The sequence below is a fragment of the Amblyomma mixtum genome, chromosome 1 (genome assembly GCF_055824585.1).
Source record: "Amblyomma mixtum isolate Tamu chromosome 1, ASM5582458v1, whole genome shotgun sequence".
Classification (NCBI taxonomy): domain Eukaryota; kingdom Metazoa; phylum Arthropoda; class Arachnida; order Ixodida; family Ixodidae; genus Amblyomma; species Amblyomma mixtum.
Genome location: NC_143012.1, coordinates 13,506,773 through 13,533,303, shown reverse-complemented (window position 1 = coordinate 13,533,303; position 26,531 = coordinate 13,506,773). Strand labels below are relative to the sequence as shown.

The 26,531-nt window shown below is 47.5% G+C and overlaps 1 protein-coding gene across 8 annotated transcripts in view; it reads left to right on the top strand.

The window, feature by feature from the left end:
* Positions 1–26,531, top strand: part of LOC149365508 (uncharacterized) — a 620,172-nt gene that overhangs the window by 390,665 nt on the left and 202,976 nt on the right. For 4 of the 8 annotated variants that reach the window (XM_089543220.1, XM_089543244.1, XM_089543229.1 and 1 more), the window contains one exon: positions 6,562–6,765. In XM_089543220.1, coding sequence (XP_089399346.1) covers positions 6,562–6,765 — 204 coding nt within the window. Of the gene's footprint in view, positions 1–6,561; positions 6,766–6,842; positions 6,880–8,482; positions 8,568–8,677; positions 8,738–26,531 lie in introns of those variants that run through there. The other 4 variants (XR_016282891.1, XM_089543213.1, XR_016282892.1 and 1 more) reach the window with 3 other exon arrangements.

The window sequence follows — 26,531 nt, the reverse complement described above, 5'->3', positions numbered from 1 at the left end:
GCTTCCCGAGGAACCTCTCGCGACCAATCAATAATTTAACTTCCAGTTGCCAGAGATCCGGTGGGCAGATGTTGATGACGCCACAAGGTCACGTGACCTAAGTGACCCACCTAGGTTTCTTTCTCGGAGGATTTTTATTGCGAAAGCAATACTACTTGCACTTTCAGCCCGTCGCGTAGCGAGGCCGGTAGCTACCATATTAGCATATTGGATTGGATTGGATTGGATACTAGTTGCACTTTCAGCCCGTCGCGTAGCGAGGCCGGTAGCTACCATATTAACATATTGAATTGGATTGCATTGGATTGCATTGTATAACCGATGCATCACCACAAGTCTAACCACAAGCACCACCACCAGCTACAGGATTGGTTTGGCACCACCACCAGCTACAGGATTGGATTGGACTCGTATTGGATTGCATTTGATTGGATTGAATTGGATTGGACTGGACTGGACTGGACTGCACTGCACTGCACTGCACTGCACTGGGCTGGGCTGGACTGGATTGGATTGGATTGGATTAGATTGGATTGGATAGGATTGGATTGTATAACCGATGCATCACCACAAGTCTAACCTCAAGCACCACCACCAGCTACACTACCAGCTGAACCATGGCGTAGCTACGGATATTGCTTTCGCACTTACCGGGCTTAACCAAGCTAAGCCACAGCCATTTTTTTTTGCTTACTACGCCGACGACGACGCCGGATTTTCTACAGGATGGGAGCCTTATCACTACCGAGTTAAAATAAAACGTAGAAGTGCCTACGGCTTTACATAAACTTCTCGCGTAGTTGGAAACCAAGTGCTAGAACTAGGAGCTGGAACGCCGCGCTTGAGGTGGTTTTTGTCGTTTCGGCTCGCTATGCTCTGATGGGTTCATATCTTGCCTTACTCAAACTTTCTCCCCCCCCCCCCCCCCTTCCCCTCTCGCTGGCTTGATTCGCAACGGCCCGGAAAAACTGCAAAAATGAAAGTTGCGTCACTCCTGTTGAAACTTTCGGTTCACGGCGGATAAAAAGGGAAGCCAGGGCAACGTGTTACGAACAAGACCACTCGAAATAATAACAACAAAATCTGACTTTCCGACGACGATGGTTCAGTCAGCGCGTCGCACTTTTCGAGGTCTCTCTGGGGAAAAGGGGAGCCTAGGCCAGCTCGGTTCCAGCATCCAACATGCCGACGCTGCGCCGACAGGCGCGTTGAATATTCTTGCTCTTCATCCGTAACTTCGGCGCTCAGTTCGCTCTCTACCCCCCCCCCCCCCCCCCCCCCCCCCCTTCGTATATATACTGCGGCATAACCTGGCGTCGTAGCTTTTCCACGAACTCTAAGCCGTTGTCGTGTGCAGAGTGCTCCAGTTTAGCGCTTTGCCGCCCTCAACACCAACATCCACTCCCGGCGTTATTTTTTTCTATATTTAGTTTTACCTACCTCTCCTCGCACTCATAACGCCTTTGTACTTTCGTCGTGACGCATTATTTCGGGCTCTCTCTCGAAGCCGAGCCGTCGGTAAATACACACGCGGACAGAGGAGCTCACTCGTACGTAGTCGAAGCGCGGGTCGGTCGCTACGCTCTGAGCGTATATCCTTGTGTACACAAAAGTCGATGGGGAAACAACGCTTTTAGCGCCTCGCTCGCTGCGTGGTTGGCTTGCTGTTTCTCGCTGGAGAAGACCACGCCCGTGCTGTTGTCGCGCGTTGTCTTCCAGCGGCCCAGCTTCTACACTCTTCGTATACGTACCCTGTGCGTACACTTTAACGCGTCTACAGAGCGTTAAGCAAGACCAGCTTAGTCGCGCTACGACAGAGGGCGCCAGCGTTATACTGAGTGTGCTGCATTTTTTGTTTGTTTGTTTCCCCTCCTTAGTTTAGGTTGGAATGAGAGAACGGAGGAGCGTTTCGGAGCGGCGCTCACTTAATCTATTTTGTTTGTTTGTTAGTTTTTTTTTGTTGTATCCTCGGTTGTTGTGGTTGCTCTCCTGTAGTTTTGCCCTGACAGCCTATGCCGGAAACGAAAGTGCGAGTTTCCCGCTCCCGCAGCGCGCTCGTTCGAATGTTTACGCGAACGCGGCTGTGGGCGCTCGCCTTTTTTCGAGCAAAGTAAGCTTTGTAGGAATAGCGAGATGAAGACGTGGGAAACCGCGAACGCTCATTCCCCTTAGTCCCTGACAACTAACTCTCTTCTCTCTCCCCCCCCCCCCCCCCCCCCCCTTGCTGTCTCCGCGAATAAATAACTTTACCACATTTCTCCCTGCTTCGTTTTGTTTATATCGTGTTCTTTCTCCGGGGACATGAACGACGTCTACATAGAGGAGTTAGTCGCACAGCGGATTCTATTTGATGGCGACTGTTAGAATTTGTTTGCCCTCATTGGCTCTATAGACGTTTGGCGTACAGCTTGTTTTTTTTTTGTTTTTTTCTCCTGACCCCATCTTTCGCCTTTAGGTTTAGTTCATCAGAATGTTGCGCAATTCGGAGCCTGCCATGTTTCCCGTTTAGTGGCGACGTTGTCAGTTGGCTTACTGCGAAGTATGTTGGGGCCCTCCGCAATTCCGTATCTCGAGCCTTCACTAGGCTAACCGTTCTTTCACTAGCGTTTAAAGGTGGAAAGATGAGCTGGTTGGTGCGCATGCTTTTTAGAATAATAGCAGTCGATAAAGAAATACCCTAGGATATTATTCTTCGATTTTTTTTCCATCCCATCATTTCCATTTTTTGTTTCGTGAGATCAATACACGCAAACTTCCTAATCTCATCCGCATAAAGTTATATGGGCGGATCAGATTAAGAAATTTTGCAGGGATAAGGTTGCCGCGGCTGTCACAGAACAGGGTTAATGGAGAGATATGAGACAGACCATTTTCTTGCACTGGGTGTACACTGGGTGTAAGTCAGGATGATGATAAGGATGGCGACGATGCTCATCCCACATTTTTCTCATAACCGTTTCCAGTCCGCTGCTGCCGATGGATGTCATAGTGTCGTTGTGCTTATTCATTTAAATTGGGATTCGTTAAGATTTTCTTTAAAATACGCTGATGGGCCTACGCAGCGATATGTAGTGGCTTTTCTTCATGTTTTTTAAGCGTGATAGCCGCAGAGGGGACTCTTTTTGGTATGAGCGGCGTCAGTGCCGCTTTCTTAGTATGTCGTAATTGAGAAGTCTCGCTTCGTCCTGCGAATATTACTGCAAATAACATCGCTGAGAGTCAGTGTTAGTGAGGTGATTCGGAGACTGCGCACTCTCTTGTACGCATTCTGTAGGATCGTGCGATCCAGGCAAGCGTGCTTTTTGGAGCACCAATACACTGTAGCCCAGCTACAGTAGGTGTGTTTTTTTTTTAAAAACTGAGAGAGTTGGGGCAAGGAAGAAGATAGGCTATAACTTTCACGGTTCCTTTCGACCCCGAAGAAGGAGTTGAAAATCTGGAAGCTTGTTGCTGTTCTAATGCGTTAGCATTGGTACCCTCACTTTCGCAAAATCTGTCCGTTTGTAGTGTGTGATGCCGCCACCGCCCTCCAGAAGGTCTCCGCCTACTCCTTGCCCACATTTGCCCTACAGCTTTCTGCACCCTCTAGGGTACTCCTTTCACCAGCAAACAACTCAACTCGCCCTTCACAAGCTTCAGCCACCCTCCACATTTACCCACCACTGGTATCCACCCTCTGGAATCCTCCAGCCTCCACCAAATGACTCCCCCCCACACACACACACTCTCCAGAAGCTTCGCCCATCGTTGCCCTCCGTCCGTCTTCACCATCCAGAAGTCGACACCCACCACCAGTCAACCACCTCCGGGCTAAGAAAGAAAACAAACACGCCACCAATACTCCAACCCCCCACTCACCCGCACTACTGGTGATACAAATTCGTAGCATCACATCATATAATCGCTTGTGCATTTTTTTTGTTTCATTTTGCATTCGCCGGTATACGCAGCAAAGCGTATCTCTATAGCTCGAGAGATTACGCCCTAACGCGTCCGCAAGGACAACAGTTTGAAGGTGAACAAGCCAACGCAATGGCACCTGCATTGAATTAACGGGGACATAAAAGCACAGTATAAAACGAATGTCTCGAATACCGGTGGTTTATCTTACCGCCCGAAGGCCCCCTCTTCGGACCTCATTTTTGTCACAGAAAAGGCCGAGAAGTGATAGCGAGAGAAAGAAAGAAAGAAGCAAGCAAGCAAGCAAGCAAGCAAGCAAGCAAGCAAGCAAGGAAGGAAGGAAGGAAGGAAGGAAGGAAGGAAGGAAGGAAGCAAGGAAGGAAGGAAGGAAGGAAGGAAGGAAGGAAGGAAGCAAGCAAGCAAGGAAGGAAGGAAGGAAGGAAGGAAAGGAGGAAGGAAGGAAGGAAGCAAGGAAGGAAGAAAGGAAGCGAGGAAGCAAGCAAGCAAGCAAGCAAGCAAGCAAGCAAGGAAGGAAGGAAGGAAGGAAGCAAGGAAGGAAGCAAGGAAAAAAGGAAGGAAGGAAGGAAGCAAGGAAGGAAGGAAGCAAGCAAGCAAGCAAGCAAGGAAGCAAGTAAGGAAGCAAGGAAGCAAGCAAGCAAGCAAGGAAGGAAGCAAGGAAGCAAGCAAGCAAGGAAGCAAGCAAGGAAGCAAGTAAGCAAGGAAGCAAGCAAGGAAGCAAGGAAACAAGGAAGCAAGCAAGGAAGGAAGCAAGGAAGGAAGGAAGCAAGGAAGCAAGGAAGCAAGGAAGGAAGGAAGCAAGGAAGGAAGGAGGCAAGGAAGGAAGGAAGGAAGGAAGGAGAGAGAGAGAGAGAGAGGGAAGGAAACGTTCGTATATCATCTAGCTCCAACGCAAATGGGTGCGCGGAGAGAAAGCTGTCAGCACGGGTCGTTTCATTTTCTACCATTTCCTCGAAAAAAAGCAAAAAAGGAAAAAAAAGTTCTCTTTAACGCATTCGCGGTTCGCCCGGAGTTTGTCAGTGTCTCAACAAGTTGCGCCTTAAGTGCGCGGGCACGCACGTGCTACCCGTATATACGGCCTGCCAACGCTGTACTTCGTCTCCTCGTTTTCCTCGTCGCACCTCTCTCCCAGCCTCCCCCTCCATTCTTTTTTTTATTTTTCTTCGCTTTCTTCAGTTCTCAACGAGCTCAGTCTCACGTTTGTTTGCCCCGAAGCAGCGGCGGCGGCAGCGGCAGTACACGCGGTGACGTCTCCCGAGGGGAGAGGGTGACGGAAGGGGAGAAGAGATGTTGTGTTTGTATGCGGGTTAATTGCGGAGAGTTATTAATATTAATCAAGTCTCGCAGCCTGCGCGAGCCGCTCTGGCTTCGCGCGCAGAAGGCGTTAACGATCTGTCGCGCGGGGAAATTTTTCTCGCCGCGAACAGCGCGAGAGTCTGTTTCGAGCTCTTTCCCCTGTGCAGCACCGACTGCACTCCCTTACATAAACCCTTCTGCCCTGCTACTTGTCGACTTCACTGCCACTGGAGGCAGTTACTGTTGAATACGGTGACTGCCTGAAAGTGTTATACCACCGGCAGACAGTATTCGTCCAACTTTCCAGACAGGATACACTTCACTCGCGAGGTGGCTTGCCGGTACGCTGTGGTTGCTCCACAGCTAGGCGCGATGCGCGTTGTGGTGTTTGTGGGCTGAAAGCTCTTGCAGGGCGCGCCACCTGAAGAGAATTATTCCAGCGAGGAACACATTTATCGTTTTTTTCATATTCTTAGACAGACTGCGTAACGCTAATGTAGTACAACGCTCCTGCCCTTGCACGTGGTATCTTCAGTGTGTGGCTGTCAGCTTCCCGTATCGCGCGCAGCTCAGTGTTAGAGGCTTTTAGCGAAGCGCGTACCTTCACGAAGGTCGAAGTCCACGGGAGGACAGCTCACTCTCTCTTTACTCCCGTATGGGTGTATTCGTGTTTAGTGTTTACTAGCTGCGGGCACACCTGTCGCTTTCGGACAATCTGCGCATGCGCAATGGCGGGTGCGGTACGTGGTAACGGGGACAGTGCGCAGTATACTAAAGGTCTATACCGCATAGTGCATGACTCGCGCATGGTGCGGCTTGTGAGCACCTGTACCGAGCAGTTAATGTTAACTAAATCGATTTTACTGGATATAACGCTGTATCCGTATGGGGTAGCACTGACTCAGTGTTTTTCAGCTTACCATCCGAGTTCTTCTGGCATGCTGTGCAGCCACATTTCCAACAACAACAACAACAACAACAACAACAACAACAACAACAACAACAACAACAACAACAACAACAACAACAACAACAACAACAACAACAACAACAACAACAACAACAACAACAACAACAACAACAACAACAACAACAACAACAACAACAACAACAACAACAACAACAACAACAACAACAACAACAACAACAACAACAACAACAACAACAACAACAACAACAACAACAACAACAACAACAACAACAACAACAACAACAACAACAACAACAACAACAACAACAACAACAAAACTGCAGTGCCTATTGTGCCCTTGTGAGCATGTCATGGAGAGGAACGTTCTGTGTAAAAGGAGATATACCGTGATGCCATTTCTGTTCCTCTTTGCGTAGATTCCGAGCTGTCGACTCGCGCCCTTCCTCTGCCGGCGATAACCCTGAAGCACGGCCGAGCAAGCCAGCAAGCAGGGAGGGAGCCTGGCGATGACGTGGTACGACCTGTCGTCGTTCGTCGACCACCGGGAGCACCTACTGGAGGAAGCCTTCGGAGCCCTTTCGCCCGACGAGCTGAACATCCTCACGCCCGTGGAGCTGCAGGTATACAGGCTGGCACGTTTGCGAGTTCTTTAATATTTTGTTCGATGTTTATTCACAACGCTACCTTGTATTTGTAGCCTCCACTTCTCCCATCCGCGATGGCGCGACATGAAGGTAAGACTGGCGTGCAGAACTTTGCAGGGCGCACTCTTTTAACACGACAGCTTTAGAGCGGACTTTCGAAGGAATAGCCGTGGGCGTTGTCACATTGATTCAGGATTGGTCGAAGGGCTGTGACGTCACATGTTGCGCTGTAAAACGAAAGTGATTAAACATCGAGTTAAATTGTAACTATGAAGTCGTAACGTGACTAAAATGTCATTATGATATACAGGAATGTAAATTAATTGCGCAGAATAGAATTTTCTTGTAATTATCTGGTACTTGAATCCAGTATGTCGCGTTTTGAGTCCGAAAGGTTCCTCCTTGGCCCCTGAGGTACGTTCGTTTGACCTGGTTAAACTGAGGTCTTCTGTATCACGTGGTCTAGTATGCGTACTTATCGATGCTAATGAGCGTGTGTAATTAGAAAAAGCTACTAATTACAAAGTAAGTAGCTAATGACCATTATTAACACTGTCGTTTCATGCCCTTACGGTGGAGCTTTAGTCTTTAGTGTCCCCCTTATTTTCTTCAGCGCGTATGAGGCCTGAGACTGGAGTCACGCTACGGTGATCATGCGTTTGTGTGTTGATGAAAAGTTATGCATCTGCCGTGCAAATGGGTTTGATTAGCTATATTGTCACTGTAAATATGATGAGGCAATGTTAGTGCCCATTGTTACACTTTACAAGCGCTAGAAAGAAAGCGTTTTTTTTTTGTACTTGCGTGAAAAGCATCTCTCTGTTCAGTTGACTCTGAATCGCCAATGAACGGCGCTGGCGGTGTGGGTATTGTTAATGACATCTAGTCATAGTGGTTGTGGTGTTGGTGCTAATGGGTTCGCTAGGTGCGTCAGTGCATGTAACGTTAAAATATTCCTGTTTAGTTACGCGGTTTTTGGTATTCGCGCCAGACTGATGGCGCTAGTTTGTAATGTCCAGGAAAGCTGGGCATGCCTACAGTGGGTAATGGGGAGATCGTTTCTTCAAAGCGTAGCGGCTGCTAGTTCAAGACCTGTACTCTTTCTTGTTTTCGCGCGTCGTGATAAAAAGTAAAGCAACTGCAATTTTAATGCGAAATACTACTTAACTGGGTCAAACCCAACAAAGAATCCCGTACGAAGCCTCGGAGTAACTCGGGTAAGTTCGGGTTAGTTCGGAAGAGCGTCGCGCAAGCTGCAGCCAATGGGAGGAAGCTATGGGTCTTCATGTCTTCAATAGAAATTTTATTTGCCAGTAGCGCTTGTTCAGCGTTGTAGCATTTTGGTGCGCTGGGCAAGTTTCGCACCTTTCCCAATGAATAATGAATAATAGTATGCATTGCAGCTGTGCCGAGACATACACGACTTAGTCGTCACGATGAACTTGTGCGCTAGTGTGCGTGGTTTTTTTTTATTCAATCCTTGACCAATGCTTGGTGCTTGACTAATGGTTGGCCGTGGGCTGCGTTTTGCTCTCATCTCGGGGGCGGCATCACATTTCGATTTGCTGAAAGCTTTCCGCTTTTCGCTCCCGCTGCCGTGGCCAACTCTTCCTCTGCACTGCGCTCGCTTCCTGTGACCTTGCTGTGACCTTGTGGGGCCATCCGTGCTGCCTTGGTTCCGCTCTGCCGCCAGAACATCTCTCTGGAAGAGCTCAAGGCACTCTGCATGCAGCAGCTCCAGCGCATGTCCCGGGCTCGACTGCTCGCTGTCCTGCAAGGTGAGTGTGTCCAGCGCTGCTTGCACCACATTGAAAGGCTTTTCTTTCTGGGAGAAGAGTGTCGTTCAGCCCCTTAACGCTGCGTCCTGTACCGGGGTGTCCTTTTGCAGATGCTCTGAATACTGAGCCACCGCTACGGTTTTTTTTTCCTCCTGGGATACTGCGGTTAAATATCATGGTGTATCGACCGAAAAATAGAAATCGACGGAAAAAAAAATGACTAGAGAAAAGAAATGTACTAGGACAACGCTTCAATTTCATCTATAGTGTTGTCTTTTACTGTTTTTTGAAATGAAACACGGTGATGAAATGAAACAGCAATTCAGAAGCTAACATGCGCCACGTTTGGCGTGGGTCAACAACAACTTTCACAACCGGCAGCCTGAAGCTGATACCGATCAGAAAACTTAGTAAAATTCGCTTGGTCGCTCCCCGATTGTTTTAACGCTGTCTTTACGCACGGGCTAGGTGTTTAGGCAGGGCACGTAAAAAATGTGATTCCTCTACCAACGGCCATTTGTGCTGCTGACGAACCGGCTTTTAGCACATTTCGAAGTAACACGTGGCCAGCCGTGACTACTCGTATTTTATTTTTGACTTGGCCGATCATCCGGGAAAGCGGGGTGATCCTTTTCCCTCCAGCTTACTTTTGCCGCTGAAAATGCGAACCTGAGAAGGCTTAACGTTTAGCTGTTGAATGCTGATGCTTACTGCAAAAATCGCCGACTTTCAGGCGGCAGCACCGCTTCAAACAATCAATACGAAGCGCGAGCTTTACTGTAAGAAGCGTAACTTGTTGGACCAGCTGGGGCATTTTTACGGTTATGCTTTACCTTTATATCATGGTTCAGGGTAAGCAGGTGAGATAGAACAGCTCAGAATCGCTAACTACCTAATGGCGAGTCAACTAGAGGCTGACTCGTTAGTTTCGGTTTAGGAACCAAGGAACGGGAGGCGTCAAAGAATCATGCGTGATTCCGGATTCGAAAGGAGCTGTTTTCCCTCATGTCTGAATGTCCTTTCGTCTTTGTTGCAAAACCCGTTGCACTGCGCTGCTCATCCGGGCTGTGCGATCGCGCTGTCGCTATTTTTGCTTAAGTAGGACTGACATCAGGGACTACCTGGCTGACAAATGAGTCACGAGAATGCGATTCAGCGAACGGGACAAAGGATGAAAGCATTCACACGAACGCACGCCTTCACACGCACAAAGCATACATGCATGCATGCACTACCTGTATCGTTGGTTGCGTCTGCAGAGTAAGAGCCGGTACAGTTGCAAGCAAGCAAGTACGCACCAGCGTTTATTATGCGCGCCGCAGACCGCACTCATCGCTTTCGGCTTATCTACATGATACCGATCTTGGGGATCCGAAGTGCCGATCTTGGTGGTGTGACACTTTTATTAGAACATCCTTTCTATGAGGCGTTCAGTAGGTCATGGGCCGAAGCGTGTGTCTCGGACACATCTGAACATCGATCGTTCTCACCGATCTTGGGGATCGGTGCTGTTTATGCTTCTTTACCGACTTGCTTGGAGCTTGGTCGAAGTCTGGGAGCGGTGTCCGAAGTAGTCGCCCCTGAAGGAACTCCAGGTGACTGACCATCTTCTAGCGGACTGCTCCTGTAACAGAGCAGTCAAAGGCAGAAATCATTAATCAGACATCTTTTTAAAAATTAAAGTTTAAAATTATTTCCACGCCTTTCTCCGAGAGGCCATTTGAGCGAAGAAACCGCGGGCTGGCTCCAAGCTCACTGGCTCCAAGCGCATGCTCGATAGTATTAAGACTTTGCATCCCTTAAGAAGCACACCGCTGACGAAAACTAGTAGGCTTTAGAGTTCCAAGGACGACGATTTCTTGACAAGCAATGGATGACTTCTCAAGTAGTTTTTACTAGTTTCTCCCGCCAAACGCTTCGAAGTTCCTTCGCGGACGAGTGATGACTTACATACAGCGTGACTTACAGCGTGAATTTCCACGTCGCCATCGGTGTTGCCGTCGCCTGGGTTTGGGTCGGACACTAGACACAGCATGTCAGGGACAACAAAGAATTTTCCTGGAACAAATCGAAGTTTGTAGTTTTATCTGAACAAACTAAGAAAAAAAGTCGCCGCAATATGGGTGGCATCTCGCCAATAGGGTTTTCCAGCATATCGATTAGGGGGATAAGCAATGGGCTTCCAAGACCACTCACGACGTTCCCAAAGAGGGGAGCCTATTCCAGTTTGAGAAGTATCTGATGTTATCTTAGTAATCGCTTTACGATCTAAGATAGCTCGTACAGGAGCTTTGCGCTAACTATCGCAAATCAGTTTCCGTTCTTAAGCGTGGTTTTCGGTCCATCCAAAAATGCAACACTTATGGGGCGGATGCTACACCGAAGGTCAACCTCGGGAATCGGCAACGGCCAAAGCGTTCAGAAGCAATATCTTCACGAGGGTCATGTGCAGCCTTATTTTACAGCCTTTTTTTTTCTAACAATCACTAGACTCACCGAGTTCGTCGGCTGGTCTTGCTTCGCTGTAACGCCGGCTTTGGCCATGCGGTCAAGTTGTGCAGAGGCTGCCGCAAGTAAAGAGGCACACGGCGGGCGGTCTGGGCGGCTGGCACAGCGTCTTCGCGAAGAACCATGCGGTATTGTCGTTGAATACATCCTGTACGGGGAAAAAAAAAGAAAGCTGTCAAAATTTCCACAGCCCTGCAAATTTCTTCCGCTTTAGCCAAGGTCAACTTGTTACCTTGCAGCAGCGTTTGTTTTACTCTATCATTATTTGTTCCAAAAACTATTTGGTCACGTACGAACGACTCTGCCGTAGTGCCAAAGGTTCAGAGCGCCACATCTTACAGGGTTCTCTGACAAACTGTTCTACTGGCTCACCTTGAAGTTGGGAGCGTTGCGGAAACAGGTAGCGCTCATTCAGTTCATTCAGGTGCCCTGCGCAGTAGCTGTCGAACTTGGCGGTGAAAGGTGCATAACTATCCCGGCTGTCGTCGTCACCGAAGGCGAAGTTGTTGCAAATTTCCAGAGCGTCGTCGCCTGTCACATCAGCAAAGCTATCTTCGCGGTGTCCTGACGAGGATTTCCGTCGGGCTTGGAGGAAACCAAGAAGGGTTCTAACTTTTGCTTCAAAAGTTACCACTGCTCACTGATTACGCCGGTGAAGTGGAGTGGCTCCGGTGGCTTCACAATTTCCATGCTGCTTCGTTACGATGAACACTGCAGCAGTGGCTTCCGAGTACTTCTGACACCATGTATCGTTGGTTGCTTCGGCAGAGTAACAGCCCGGGTCACTTACGAGCTAGCAAATGCGCACCAGCGTTTCTTCGTGTGCGTTTTATACCCGTAATGAGAAAGGGTACTCAAGTACAGAGCATGCGCGCCTCAGATAGGATACGCAGGTACACATCGCCTTCGGCTTATCTACATGATATGCTAACCTCTGTATCTCGATGTATAAAATGGTGGTGCAGATAAGCATCCTAACAACCTACATTTTGACTATGTAAGTAAAAGCTGGACCGCGTTATCCGCTGAATTTCGCCGCTTGAAATTCACACGCATTGATTTCTAGGGCAAGCACGACCTCGCTTGAAAAAATCAGCGCCGAAGCTAGCACGAGCTGAGGCGACATGCAGTGCGTGAGAGACTCGGATAGCTTTCGTGGGCGTCCAGGTGCTCTTGGGTGACTGACGTCTTTGTTCCCGTTACAAATTTACCGGGAAAAATGTCCCGCCCTGTCTCTTACGACAGGTTCGCAACAACCTGCCGCACACAGTGGCTGTCAAAACGACGCTCGGTCTGCTCCGCAGCTCGTTAAACTGTTCAGCATCCGTGAAGGCGACCTGGTGTAGGGGGCGCCAGGGTCGCGCACCGCTCGTCCCGACGCACGTTTTAATTATTCCCGGCCGGTTTAGAAGCGCCAGAGTTTGTCTTGGCAAGGGTGGCCTTTGTTCGCAGTGCGTCTGGTTGCGTGCGCAGAATCCGTGAAGCGAATGGAGGTGACGTGAAGAAGCTGAGGACGTGGTTATACGATGCGTTGCTACCTGATTCGCGACGAGAGCACTGAGGTTAAGTGTGTTAACAGTGTGTGAACATGGTAGAGCGGACAGAGGATGATGAAACGCGTGTTCACTACGCGGCAGACGTTGTCGCTTGGTTTGACGGAAACTTCGTGCGTTGCTGCCGTGAAGTGGCGAAAGTTTGTTATGAGACATGTTGTAAGGCAGCATCTCATTCCTGGAAGTGGAAAAAATCCAGAGGCCATGATGCGCCTGTGTCATCGCAGGGCACATGCTGTGAATACACTAAAAGGAATATCTATAGAATGGCAATAGAGGCCATAAGAAGTCTATAGACAATATAAGACCATTTTTATAAGGGCATGAAGAACGAAAGAGGATGTAATAGTGGCTCACTCTGCCATCACACAACCAGCTTTTAAACAGTGAGAAAAGAAGAGGTTTGTTCAAGTCTTCCTCTGCCGGGAAGCTAGAGCGAACGCAGAGATGTACCATTTGTAGAAGAATGGAAGTCTGGGCGAGTTGGTACTGATTCATAATTTTTGCAACAGCGCTACACAACGAGGACAACGAGAAAAGAGTGACACAAAGGCGGCGCTGTCATCAGAAATTATCAGCTGTCATCAGGTTATCAGAAATTTAATAGATGCAGAATATCATGACAATTTCATTAGTACCAGAAAAGCAATATAATCAGATTAGGATTAGAATTTGATTAGCATCAGAATTGTAATAGAATCAGAGTTTGATTAGCATCAGACTTGTAATATAATCAGAAAAGGGTCATAATTTTATTAGTATCAGATTTGTAATAGAATCAGAAGAAGGATCAGAATTTGAATAGTATCAGAATTGCCATAGAATCAGAATTGGTATAGATTGGTAAGCGAAAAGGCAAGGGAAACACAACTGTAACAGAATAAGAATTGGAATAGATATGCGAGTGAAAGAAAAGTCCTATCTCATTTCCTGCGCATTAATGCAGTTGATCGCCCTTAATTTTTTTTTTATTTCGCAGACCTTCTTGGGCATTGCCTCGGGTGTTCCTCCACGCTCTACTACGGGCTTTGCTGTCCGAGCGGAACAATATTTTGAGGCGTATAACACTGTTTTACGGCTGATGGCAAAGACGACAGTGTTTCTTTTAAACAAAGAAAGAGAAGAAAGAGCTTTTTTTTTTTTCTAGCTCACTTCGATTTTCGGTTAAGGAAGTGCTTTCAGGCTAAGCGTCGTCGTACTTTGCTTAACGATGATTGAGACATTACGCTAACACAATGATGTTATGCGCTTCTTCCGTGACACGGTGCCGTTCGTGTGACTCCTTTTTCTTTTTCTTTGCAGCTGTATCTGAAATTTTTGCTGGGCTCGTGTAGTTTCCGACGAAATGGGGATGTCGTTCGATGTATATCAAACTTATGGTGCTTCATTGTCTTGAAATGTGCTGTTTTGTCGCCGCCGGTCTCGAAGGCGAAGTTCATTAATGTGTCACTAAATGACTCATTCTCGGGATTCTTTGAATCGCGTTTAACGCGACATACACAGCTCCGGCGAGGCGTGTGATGCTCAGATTGGAAAAAGAATAGCCGGATAGGCTTTATGTTTTGTTTCTCGTGGAACCGAGTAACAACGCGTTTCCATAGCAACATAGTCTGGATGTTTGATTTTTTTTTCGCCTTATATAAGGAAGTTTGCTGAGATAACGTGGCCATACCTTCTGCTTGAAAGGTTTAATTGGGGACCAGTAGGAGAGGTATCTCAACAACAGTTAACCAAAGCTGCTGCTGATGACTATGACGATGCAGATAGCGATGATGATGATGATTATTCGTTAGCTGCAGTAGTTACGTGTTGCTTGCGTCTGTCAATTTCGCAGCTCTTATCGAGGTTTGAACTGCTGGTTGTAGGTACGGGTTGTAGCTTATGCTCACGCCTTTTGGTTTTTATTTTGTTTCCAGATAATTTGTACCTGCATAATATTACACTTTTGGCGCCCCAGAAGTTACGTGTTGGTGTGAAGGGGTCCATAATTACACGTCAAATAATTTATTTATTAAGTGTTTAAACTTCCGAAAAAATTTTAAAATTTTTGAAAATTAAATATCTTCCAACACAGTGACCATCCACTCTTTTGCACGTCTGTGAGCAAACTATGCCTACAATACAAGGTCATGTCCTAGTTGATGTTAGTTCATAGTGAAGAATTGCACTGCTTGAAGGCATAAGAATATTATTAGCGGGGTAAATTTCGGGTCAACGACCCAGACAAGGCTGTCGTTCATCCCATCCTTACTGTGCTGCCTTCTGCATCAAGCAGCGCAGTTGTCCACTAAAAGATAAACGAAATGCAGGTCTTATGTGACTTAACTAAGCATTTCCTTAAAAGCGGCTACACCTGGCGTTGCCATTTCGTAATCATATGCGCGCTAGTCCTTCCCGGCATGCTTCAGAAGGCGAGCCATTTTGAATTCGCTACTCCTTGGTTATCCGGCAAACTGACGCGTGTCCGCAAATCCCTGTCACAAATCCTGCGAACACATGTACGAGGGGGACAGCTAAGCTTTACGTGCGCCGCATAAACCACGTGGAACGAACCTTTATTTTGTTCTCTCGAAACAACTAGATAAAAATGGCGCTTAAATAACTTTTGAGTCAAAATGTCATTTTCCAGCCCCATCATCGCGCCTTTTCTTTCTCCGCTGCCTCATCAGCGCTAATGACGCGTGATTAGCCGTGCAGCGGCCATTACCAGAGCCGCGGTTTCTGTTGTCCTGCCGTCGCTTTCAGGCTGCTGCCTGTCACTTCATCGATTTGGATTTAAAGGGTGGCCCAGCTCGTCAGACGTTAAATCGCTGGGGAAGATTTCTGGTTATTCGCCTTCTTTTCTTTTACTTTTCATAGCAACGAACAGTTTTCGTTTTGTCTTCTGTCCATCCCTCTCTTTATGCGCCTTGGCGTACCATACATCGGCCTGCAGTTTTGCTGAGGCCAGCTTTATCGATGCAAGGTTGTCAGGTTTCTATATTTCTCGGCTTTTGAGCATTAAGCTAGTACAGCCCCAAACGATCATATTTCAGCCGAGTTAAGAGAGTGGTACGTAAATGATCAACATATTGCTAATAACAAGGAAGTTACGTCCCCCTGATATCGCCAGGAATCGAACCCTCGACCTATCGATGCAGGGGTCGGTGCGTTACCACCGTAGGCATGAGATAATGAGTCAGTGGGAAAATACAGCTATACCATTCTGATTTTCAAAGTTTATGGTGTCGTACAAATAGCAACATTTGCAGTGTATTCATCATGAAAGAAATTTCAGCGCCTGCAACGTTTCGGAATCACTTCACGGCATTTTGATTCGGTGACTTTTGAGAATTTAAGCCCGATAAAGTTTGGTTTCGTTTTATGGGATTTAACGTCCTAAATCGGCTCATGCTGTGAGAGACGCCGTAATGAAGGGCTCAGGATAATTTCGACCACTTGGGCTTCTTTAATGGGCACTAATATCGCACAGTACGCCAACCTGTAGCATTTCGCCTCCATCGAAATGCTACCACCGCAGCCGGGATCGAACCCGCGTCCTTCGAGTCAGCAGCTGAGCACGATAACCACTGAGCCACAGCGGCGGCTCGGGAAAAGTGAAGAATGTCGTTAACGTTCAGGTTTCAGCCTCATAGGTGTGCACTAGCAGGACACTACTGTTATGCAACTTACTTTTGAGGGACATGACCAAGTTACTATTCATAACAAGAAAGTGCTTGCCAAAAGCGCTCTAACCTATCCTTAATGGTTTATGATTTATAGTGGTTTAATGACCCAAAGCCACTCAGTCTATGAGGGACGCCGTAGTGAAGAACTCCGAAATTTTCGACCACCTGGGATTCTTTAACGTGCACTGATATCCCACAGTACACCAACCTGTAGCATTTCGCCTCTATCGAAATTCCACTGCCGCAGCCGGGATCGAATCCGCGTCTTTCGGGTTAGCAATCGAGCGCCATAACTACTGAGCCACCGCGTAGGCGGTAACCTAACCTTAATATCCTCATAATTTCTTATCACCCGGATCGGCGGTCACTATACTTTTCTAGAGAGACTTGTTTCCTTACTACTTCGAATGCCTCACTCCTTATCATTATATATTGCCTCCCCCCACCCCCCCCCCCACCCCCCTTTTTCACTCCGATTCCCATTACTATTTCTCATTCATATAAATTTTCTAATCCTAACGTTCTGCTTTCCATGTTTCGGTCGTCAATTATGGATATGTACGTAGCCATGAATGTCATAATTTCGACCTCACAGTTTCGCTCATCCGCGTTGTGCTGCCGCTATCCTCATCAATCAACTCCTTCTTTTCTCATTTTTCTTCTTTTTGCTTTGTTGCCCACGCGCAGTTCCTTTTAACTCAGCACGGAGAGAGTGGTGCTGTGACGCTGATTTCCGCGATCTCTTTCAACCCTTTAACCACTCTCTCTTCTCTCGCTTCGCGTAATGCTTGCGGCCTTCTTTTTCATGTTTGTCCTTGTTTATAATAAATTCGCTCTCTCCCTCTTCTTCCTTCTCGCCCGCCTAAGGTCATTAAACACCTCGCTTCCCGTTGTCTCCATCTTCCTCTTTTCGTTTTGTTTTTTGTTGTCTCTACTTTTTTCCTTGAACTGTCAGCGGTTCGGCCGTGGCAGACTTGAGCGATGGCTGCGTGGTGTTGTAGCGGCTAATTAGAGCTCCAGTTTGAACAGCCACCACCATGATATCTCTCTCTCTCTCTTTACTTTTAGCTCCACACGTTGTTGTTTATTTTGTTCGCTTCTTTTTTACTTTATCTCCATTTCAACATTTGCACGTGGGTTGAGCCAAGCCAAGCACGGGTACCAACGCTGCGGAATTTTGCCCCCCCCCCCTCGTTCTTGTATCTCCGTCTCAGCCGCGGTCTCTCGCCAGGATTTTCGTTTACTTTTATAATGTTTTGTATCTAATCTTCTAGGCTAGGTACAAATAAACAACTCTGGGAGTTCTGTTTCTTTTTTATATTCCAAGCTCCCAGCTCGCTCCTCATGCGTTCCTAAATTGTGATTAAAGAGTGAAGCCGCGGCTCTCACCACGATTGCTGTTCTCGTCAGCGGTGTCGCTTCGTTGTTTTTGGGACATCACAATTTATTTATTTTTTCTTTTTTCAACAACTCAATGACATGCTCCGCACTAACAAACAAATGTTTGCTGCTTGTTTCCTTTCGTTTATTTGTTTCGCTTTTTTTTGTTCTGTCTAGAAGTTGACGCTTTTTCGTTTCAGCCGTCGTCCGAACTTGCAAATGCGACGCCTCCTTTATGAAGGCAGGCTAATTTTCTCTCTCTGGGCTGGCATCCTGCGGGCTTGTCGCTACGCCTTATCTGGACTCTGCAGCGCTCGCGTAGCGAATTTGTTTTCATCAGGAGATGGAAGGCCTCTGGCGGACTTGTGGCGCTAAACACATTAGCGGCTTGAGTGAAAAATCTGGCTCCCCGATTTGAGGACCTTTCTAAAAGCTCTCTCATTTGGGACGGATTTGTTCAAGTTATTCGCAGTTTGTGGTTATCGAACGCTTTGTTACGATTGGTTGTCTTGCTAGTACTCAGCTACGGGGCAGAAACTTGGGTGCTAACTAAAGAGAATAAATGGAATTCAGGATAGAGCAGCGAACTATAGAAAGGAAAATGATGGGGCTAACGTTAAAAGATTGAATGAGAGCTGGATTTGTTAGGGAACGAACGCGAGTTAAGGATATCCTAGCAGCTAAAATCAGTAAGGAATGCGCATTGGAAGGTCATGTATGCGAAGAAAAGATAAGCGATAATTCCTTAGGGGAACAGAGTGAATTTATAGCAGCTAGTTCCATTTGTTTTGTGGCGTGTCGGTTACGATGCCAGGATATCGGATGTATGGGTTATCGTCGAACGAGCACGCTTTTTACGACTGCGCAGTTGTTTCAGCCATGAAGAAGACAGCCCTCATGGTCGACTGCTGTGGCTGCTGCTGTCTCGTTTTGTCGATGTGCCAACTAGCCCATCCGCATACACTTTCCATCTTAATCATGGCCCCACTGCTGTTTGGTCCTTCACGTCTGCAGGCCTCCGCGCCTCCACCACTTGCGAGTTGTCAAGACTTCTGGGTAGCAGCGGCATGAGCGAACTAAGCTAGCGAGATTTTATGCGCTAGCATAAAAGCCTCACCGAAGCAGAAACACTGCACCGTCCTGCGTGCTGATTGGCTGGCTTTCAGGGACGTCATTACTGACGTCACCAGAGCGCAGAAATCGCATTGGCTGGTGGGCAGTGACATCACCAGACCGAATACTACCTTCTGGCTGGAGGGAAGTGACGTCACTGGACCAGGTTCCTCTTGTGTGAAGCCTCCACCTGCCTACCGTGACTGGTGGCAGGTGGTTTATGGGAAAAGCTGGACAAGAACATTGATCGAGAAGAGTAACCCGGATGTCACAAGCCCAACCAGTCACTTCCGGCAAAGGCTTCAGCAGCTTAGAATGCAATCGCATTGCCAACACATATAGATTTAGTTGTGGCTATTTTTTCTCCCAACTGATATCGAGCAGAAAAGAGGCCAGATGCACAAATAGAGCTGAAAAGAGACCAGACAGTAGTTCGCATACGATAGTTCCTTTATCAATGTCTTGTTGCAGGTCCCGCAGTCTACGGGTAGCCGCAGCTCTGGTCACCGGTTTGGTGTCCTCACTTTCTGCTTATTGGGATAACATTTCGCCCTCTTTCGTGGGAAAGTAAGCCTCCGTGTGAAAGTGTGGACACTAACTCACAGCAAACCTCATTTTATTGTCATGCATTGAACTTAAAAAAATTACGAAAAATATTTTACTCTGTTTTGAATCGAACACATTCCTTTACGACCGACGTTGCTCTTAGGGAGACCTCACATTTTGATTTGTCCTGCGTTTTTAGGTCTCTAAAGGGAGAAAATGTTTTAAACACACTGCATATTTGACAAAGCGCAGTCCGTTTTTCTCAACAGACAAACATTTTAACCTTGTATTGCGCGCATGATAACCTTTCCTACTTATGCGTCATAACACCCGAAACAGCACACATCTGTACGCAGTGCGCGAGCATACACTTCGTGGTCATTAGTTGTTCTCAATCTTTTTTCTTACTGACTTCAAATAGATGTACTTCATTGCTGTAACGATTCCAAAGGTGTATGTTGGCTGACAGAATCAGTTCATCTCCGTTCTTTTCTAATACAAGACGTTTCCTGTTGACGTCAACACTATTCACCTTTTGAACTCTCCTGTACGCCCTCACAGCTACCCTTTTTCATGCTACAATGCAGTGCACGCCAAAAGTTCGCGTATGAACGTTGTTGGCGCGATCAAGGCATCTTGAATGACTTACGGACGACGCTCTTCCTTTAATCGCCGATTCGGTGAATGTAATCGCGAAAACCTTTGTGACTTGTTTCTTAGCGTTCTGCGAGATTTCTGGCTAGTTATTTCCTGCAGTATTTTTTCTATTTCGCTGTTTTATTTGTGCACCAGTCACGTGCCAGCGTGTCACGTGTCATCGAGTCGCGTGCCACTTCGTATCAGTTAGTCCGAATTTGCTGCCGTCAGACCATCCGCCTTTCACTTATCAAGCACGTTCACGAACAGTGTTATGGTAATTTCTCAACGAATACAGTTAGTACGAAAAATAGTAGGATCGTAAAGCTAAAAGGAATTTCGGCACCCTGTAGTAGCCCTGTGTAGGTGTCTAGCTACCGCGCACTCGCGACGTCCCTTCCGAGTCTCCACTGCAAAGTGGACTCAGTGCCGGGCGGTACAGGCGCGAGCACTGTAAAAGGGAACGCGCGTGCGAGTGGTGAGGCCATGTGCTTTGTGGCTGTCCCAGCAGGGGGACGCATGCCCTGACGCAAGCATGGCGGGCCAAGCCACCAATATTGTGAACAGTAATTAAAGAAAAAGACTGGGTCTAATAATAAAGGAATAATTGGTGTTCACGTAATATGTCACGAGTTTCAGCGTTAACTGGTAAGGGAGTCATTATGCTATAAGTTGCTTATGATTGTGTGTTAGGGGTTAAATTGTTCACATGACGTATTCCTACTGACAAATTATAGGTCATGCAACTCATTAATTGTCATTATCAGTGTCAACTGCAGTGGAAGTAATTCGGCTCATGATAATGATGACGATTTAATGACCTGCAGTATGACCACTGGGTCACTTGACATTACTCAGATTGATTACCTATGGGTCATGTGACCAATGTTGACGTCATTTAGTGCGAACGACGTAATCTCCGCACAGAAGCCTTACTGCACTGCCTTCCTGCTTCCTAAAGCAGACAACACGGCTGGCGCGATGAAGTGTGCCTCTCATTTCCACAACAGCCGCTGGTGCGCGACCACTCGCCTTTTCCCTTTAATATTTCTCACGCCTTTACACACCGAGCCCCGTTGTAATGTGGCGCCGTCAAGATGGCTGTTATCTCCCTGGCGACTGTGGTCTTCATCTCGCGAGCTCGGCCCGTAGTGTTAAATGAGTCCCTGCAACCGAAGCACAACTCTCCAGTTGCGGGTAAGTATAGGCGCAGACATGGGCGTAAGAAAGCATGCCGGGACGTCACGCATGTCTGTGACTTCTCCGGCAGAAGCGAACGAGGCCTCTGTCGTCGTCAAACACACTCGCATAAAGCGCGAGAGTTGGAAAGTGGTCCGGCGGACAGCCACCGTCTTGGCGTTGACCGGCCGCCACCATTCTTCGGTGTGCAAAGCGCTTCAGCACAACTTCTCTCTGATGGGCTCACGTTACCCCTGTAGAGGACACAGCACGCGTTGTTAAATATTCGAGAAGCCCGCTAAGCATCTCCGGTCGCGGTCGTTTTGCGTTATGCGAAAGCGACCAGAACGGAGCGGTCGTCACCGTGTCCGCGATGGTAGTAGCGACGGTTAATTCGCTTTCTTACCTCGTTTAGTTAATTTTCACCGTCCACCGCTAGGTTCTGACATGTCCGTCAGAAGGCTTTCGTTGGCTGTACGGGAAAACCACGCTTGCGTACTCTATCCGGCTGCTGAAATGCGTCGTTTGCTGCGGCGCGACAAAGTGCGATCTGGGAACGAGCTCATCTAAAACGTCGCTTCCAACTCTTGAAATGCGAATAGCCTCGCTCTGAGTAACCGCCTTCTCGTACAAAGCAGCGCAGGTAAGAGTCCTGTCTCGTCGCGACGGACATGTGATAAGCACTGCCCACGTGCTTATCACCGGTTGTTCCAAGTGCTTATTTGGGGCAGCGACGTAGAATGTGCTGTACGCGTCGGTCCTCCGCGCTCTAAACACAAATATGCCTATATGTGAGTAGAAAGGAAGGAAGTTGCCCTCTAGTGCACCCCTTTTATAAAAGGATGTGCACTAGAGGACAGCTTACTCCCTATTTACCCCCTTTTGTTTAGAGTGTGAGAGGCGCTAAGATGCCTAAACAATTCCTGAGGTATATTTTGCGAGCGTCCACATTTTTCTGCGTGTGTTGTGAGAAAGTTTAGTTGCTTTTTTTTTTTTTAGCGCCAACTTTTAAAGGCTGTTAAAAACCGAGGTGAAGCTTTTCGTAACGTTTTTCTTCGAGGTGACTTTAAATTGTTCCTTAAGAAGCCGGCTAGTCTTGTTACACATAATGGTCTACGCACAAGGACAGAGCATAATTGGCAGTTATGCTGCTGATGGCGGTCATCATCAGCACCATCATCATCATAATCGTCATCACAATCATCATCATTATCTCAGTTTTGATCACTGCAGGAAAATGTATCTTCCATCGGTCGCGAATTATAGCTCGTCCCGCGACAGTTGCGACCGCCGCATCCGTGTAAAAGATTTCAACTCATCCTCCCAGCCTACCCTCTGCCATACTGCGCTGCACCTTTCGTTTTGCGGAGTCCACTCTTTTATCCTGTCGGACCATTCATCAGACCTTCACTTAGCTTGCATTGCTGCGATGAGCCGATATCTATGGCAATGTGGTGGAAAACACAAGAGGGCGTTTTGAAGCGGAAGCTTCACTACGGGACCTCGGGCTTCGATCGCCGGGTGCCTAGCTTTGACCTTCAGCTGAGTTAGAGGTCAACCGATGAAAAAGAGAAAAAGAAATTGAATCAATATCCATGACTGGGAGTCGAACCCGTGGCTGCGCGAACAGATCTCCTTTAAGGGCAGCTCAGCAAGACCACTAGGCTATCGCCGCAGCCAACATGCCTCTTATTAAACTGCACCACACTCTCGCGCTGTGCATTGGAGGGCGTCGTCTTCATCAAATTCCATCTGCTCCGTCCGGCGGCACTGCCTGCTCCCCGTCGTCTTCTACGCAGCACAAATCCGTGCTTTCGCCCAGATTTGAATGTTATAAACATTCTCTGTAGTTTTTTGGCGCTTGTCCACTAGATTCGTGACTATATAATATACAGGGGCCGTACTTTGAGTTCGAGCAAGGACACTCGTGGACCTCTGTCCCTGTCAACCTTTAAAAAGACGTACGGTTTTAACGAGTTAAACCGAGTAGACGTGCGAAAGCATGTGTTGAGCCTGGTTGGCTCATGGTTTTGCTTTGCTGTGCTTAGCTCGATAGTAGTATTAGTTGGTGCAGACGACGACGTGCAGTGCACAGCGTGAGAGTGTGCGCGAGGTGTGATCGGCTGTGGGGATAGCATAGTGCGCTCGTGCAATGACCAGCGAAGGTGAGCTGTTCGCGCCGTCGCGGATCCGATTCCCAGTCTCGGCAATATTTATTTATTTCATTCATTCATTCATTCATTTATTTTGTATTTACTAAATAATTAATTAATCCTTTAGCCAAGGTCACCTTCAAGGTCAAGCTTCTCACAAACTTGGTGAGCCGGTTTGATTTCGTGAAGTGGAGTTTTCGCACTAAAAGCCGCCCACTGGCGAAGCTTATCCAGAGAGCCAAGGAGAGAGCCACAATACCGTGCCTGCTATCCAAGGCGTGGGCCTTGTGTCGAAATTCACCGGGCCACAAAGGCTGTTTTCTTTAATCGCGTAGTAGGATACCTGAGGCACCCATGAATCTGCAGAATCATGCGCGGAGCGAATTCTGGTCCCCACCCCTACTGCTCTGGGAAGGCTCGTGTGTGCAACAAAGGGCGTATCAGCTATAATCGCACACAACTCAAGAACAAAGCGGCTAATGCCCTTCAAAGGAGGCCATAGAGCTAGTGGCGTAGACCGGCTGTCATGACGTCGTCGTTAAATCCCTCACACCTGCTAGAGTGGCATCGCAAATGCCAAGCAATCTCTGGATGCAGATGCGTTGGAAATGCATTCCTACCCATTACCCGTAGAAGGCAATATATTCCACTAAAGCCACCTTCCTGATATTCCGCTTTGTTCATATTTCTAATACTGCAAACTCATCTAGGCACCATATATAATTTATCTTTCTAGCTATGTGACCTTGTATACAAGGATTAGTCTTCACTTTAATGAGGTGAGCTTGTACTATGTTGTCAACCAGGTGAGCCATGCAGTGCCGACGCAGAAGTAGGTGTAAAAATGGCCTGATAGACTTCTGCTTTGAAACACGCATTTTTTTCGCTGTTTCTTTTTCTTACACTTCGCTTCTTTTATCCCCAAGACTGCTAAGGAATGGAACCACCTTCCCGCTTCCACCGCCTCCATTACAAACGCCGACTTGTTTAAGAATGCTGCAATTGATTTTTCATTGTAGTGCTGCGTTACCTGTTCTGTTTTTGTTGTGTATCACCCACTCCTCTCTGTAATGCTTCGGCCCTCAGAGTAAATAAATAAATAAATAAATAAAAGAGAAGAATAGGAGGAGAGAAAAATGCCTTTCATAATGCCTTTAAAGACTTTGATAAAAAGCATCAACTTATCGTTCAGTTTTTGTTTGCATGCAACGCTGGCTTATTGATGCCTCGGCTACGGGTTCATGAAGGCATAAAGCTAATGCAGTTCGTTCTTCTATAAAGTGACCATCAATTCGTCGCTTCGTTTCCAAACTAGCTTAGCCAGTTCTAGCAGACGAGCAGAATCATTTTCTTGCGCACGCCGTTATTTCAAACGTGATTCTGCATTTCCTTTCGGTGAGCTCGTCTTCTGTGGACGCGCTAGCATACTCCAAAAAAAAAAAAAAAGGAGGGCGGAAGGGGGGGGGGGGGCTCTTCTCCGTCTTACGCATCGACGTTCTGTAGACCGCCCTTACCTCGTTTTCGCAACCGCACCAATTACGAGAGAGAAGGGGAGATATAGGGGGGAGAGTGCGTGCAAACATTTCAGAACGAGTACGTGCCAACCCTTTGCCGAATAACGGTTGTCCGTATTGTTCGCCCCTCTAACTTTTGCAACCCTCGCTGTTCCATCACCGCAATTTGTGGCTCACTTCGGCATTCTCCTTTCCTCTTAGAAATAAAAATAATAAAAAAATCAGGCTAACACGAAAGCTTCTGGAGTCGACCATTGTACGCGTACACACTCTAAACGCAAGCATTAACTCGAAGCCGGTCTTTTCTCGAAGTCCAAACTTACTTTCAGCATCGTTTTTCCAGCGCGCGGACCAAATCGAGCTCTCCCGCGTGTTGCAAACTACTACAACACGATCGCGAAGAGTGCGGTGCGCGCGGGAGTGGGAAAGCGGCGAGTTTTTCCTGATGAGCTGGCACTCGCCTCCTTTTTGCACTGAGCTGGTACGGCGGGGAGGGCCGGTGCGTCTCTGGGGGGGCGGGCTGGAGTTTTTTGCCCCGCGAACGCGCTAAAAACGAGGCTGTTGAGGGAGAGAGCGCTCTCGCGCGCGCGCTCCCAGTACGTTGCGGCATGCATAGACCGCGCGCGAGCCCTTTCGCTGAATTTGCATGAATACTAATTTCGCTGGCGCGTTGGACGTTGGAAAAAGCGCGCACACGTCGACAGGCGCTACCCGGTACCCCCTCTGTATTTGATCACATCTGGCATTCACGTGCCTTTAACTATCCCTGTTTTTGTTTTTATTATGCTTTTGTTCTATGATTTATGGCCCTACTGCTAATCTACACTGATTTTGTTGTGCTTTCATCCGTGGTGTGTTTGTATAAACTTCTATGGTTCTTCACTCATAACTTGTACTCCACGTCTCCTTCTCCTCCAACGAGTTGAGCGGCTTTTGGACGTTTGCAATCGAGCGGGCGCTTCGTTGTGCACATGGCACTACCGGTTTGTACATAACGCGTTGGGGAAAAAGTAATTAACATTCAGGGTTCGGTTTGGTGCGGCATTTTTGTTGGTACGGAGGCAAGTTCATGTGGATGTGACGGTATTCTGCTGCTGCTGATTCATGTTTTCCTGCCGAGAAGACCGTCTTTCGTAACGTTCTTCGTGTTTTCTTTAGAATTTGTCCTCTTAGTATAGCCGCCATTAACGTCACATTTTTCTCTCTTTGTTTTTAGCTTCGCAGTACGCAAGTTATTATGGTAATAAAGCGCTTACAGGATGTGGCGATGTTTTTTATTTTTACTTTTTCTTCAGAAACTCTGCTGTTTCTTTCTTTTGCTCCGTTTGTGTTCTGAATTAACTTTTATTGCTATTAAGGAGGTTAAAAACGTTCCTTTACCATCGCGCCTTGTGCATCGATTGCGGTAGCCATTATAAAAGCTGCAAGGCGAGTGAGTGTAGGGTTCTTTTCGCTAGCAACTTTTCTTTGTAAAAATGGGCTGCTTGCGCTTGAAGCTATTGGTTGCCGACATAGCATATTCGTTATTATTTGAAATGAACCATTGGTATCAAGTATCAGACGTACCAGAGGTCGTCAAAGTAGTGTCTCATATGCTATGATTCCTTTGTTGAGGTCTCCTTAGTACAGTTTACTGTTCATGACATACCATCACCATCAGCCCAACTACGTCTAAGAGAGGACACTGTGCCAGCCGCGGCCACCTTATCCCCGT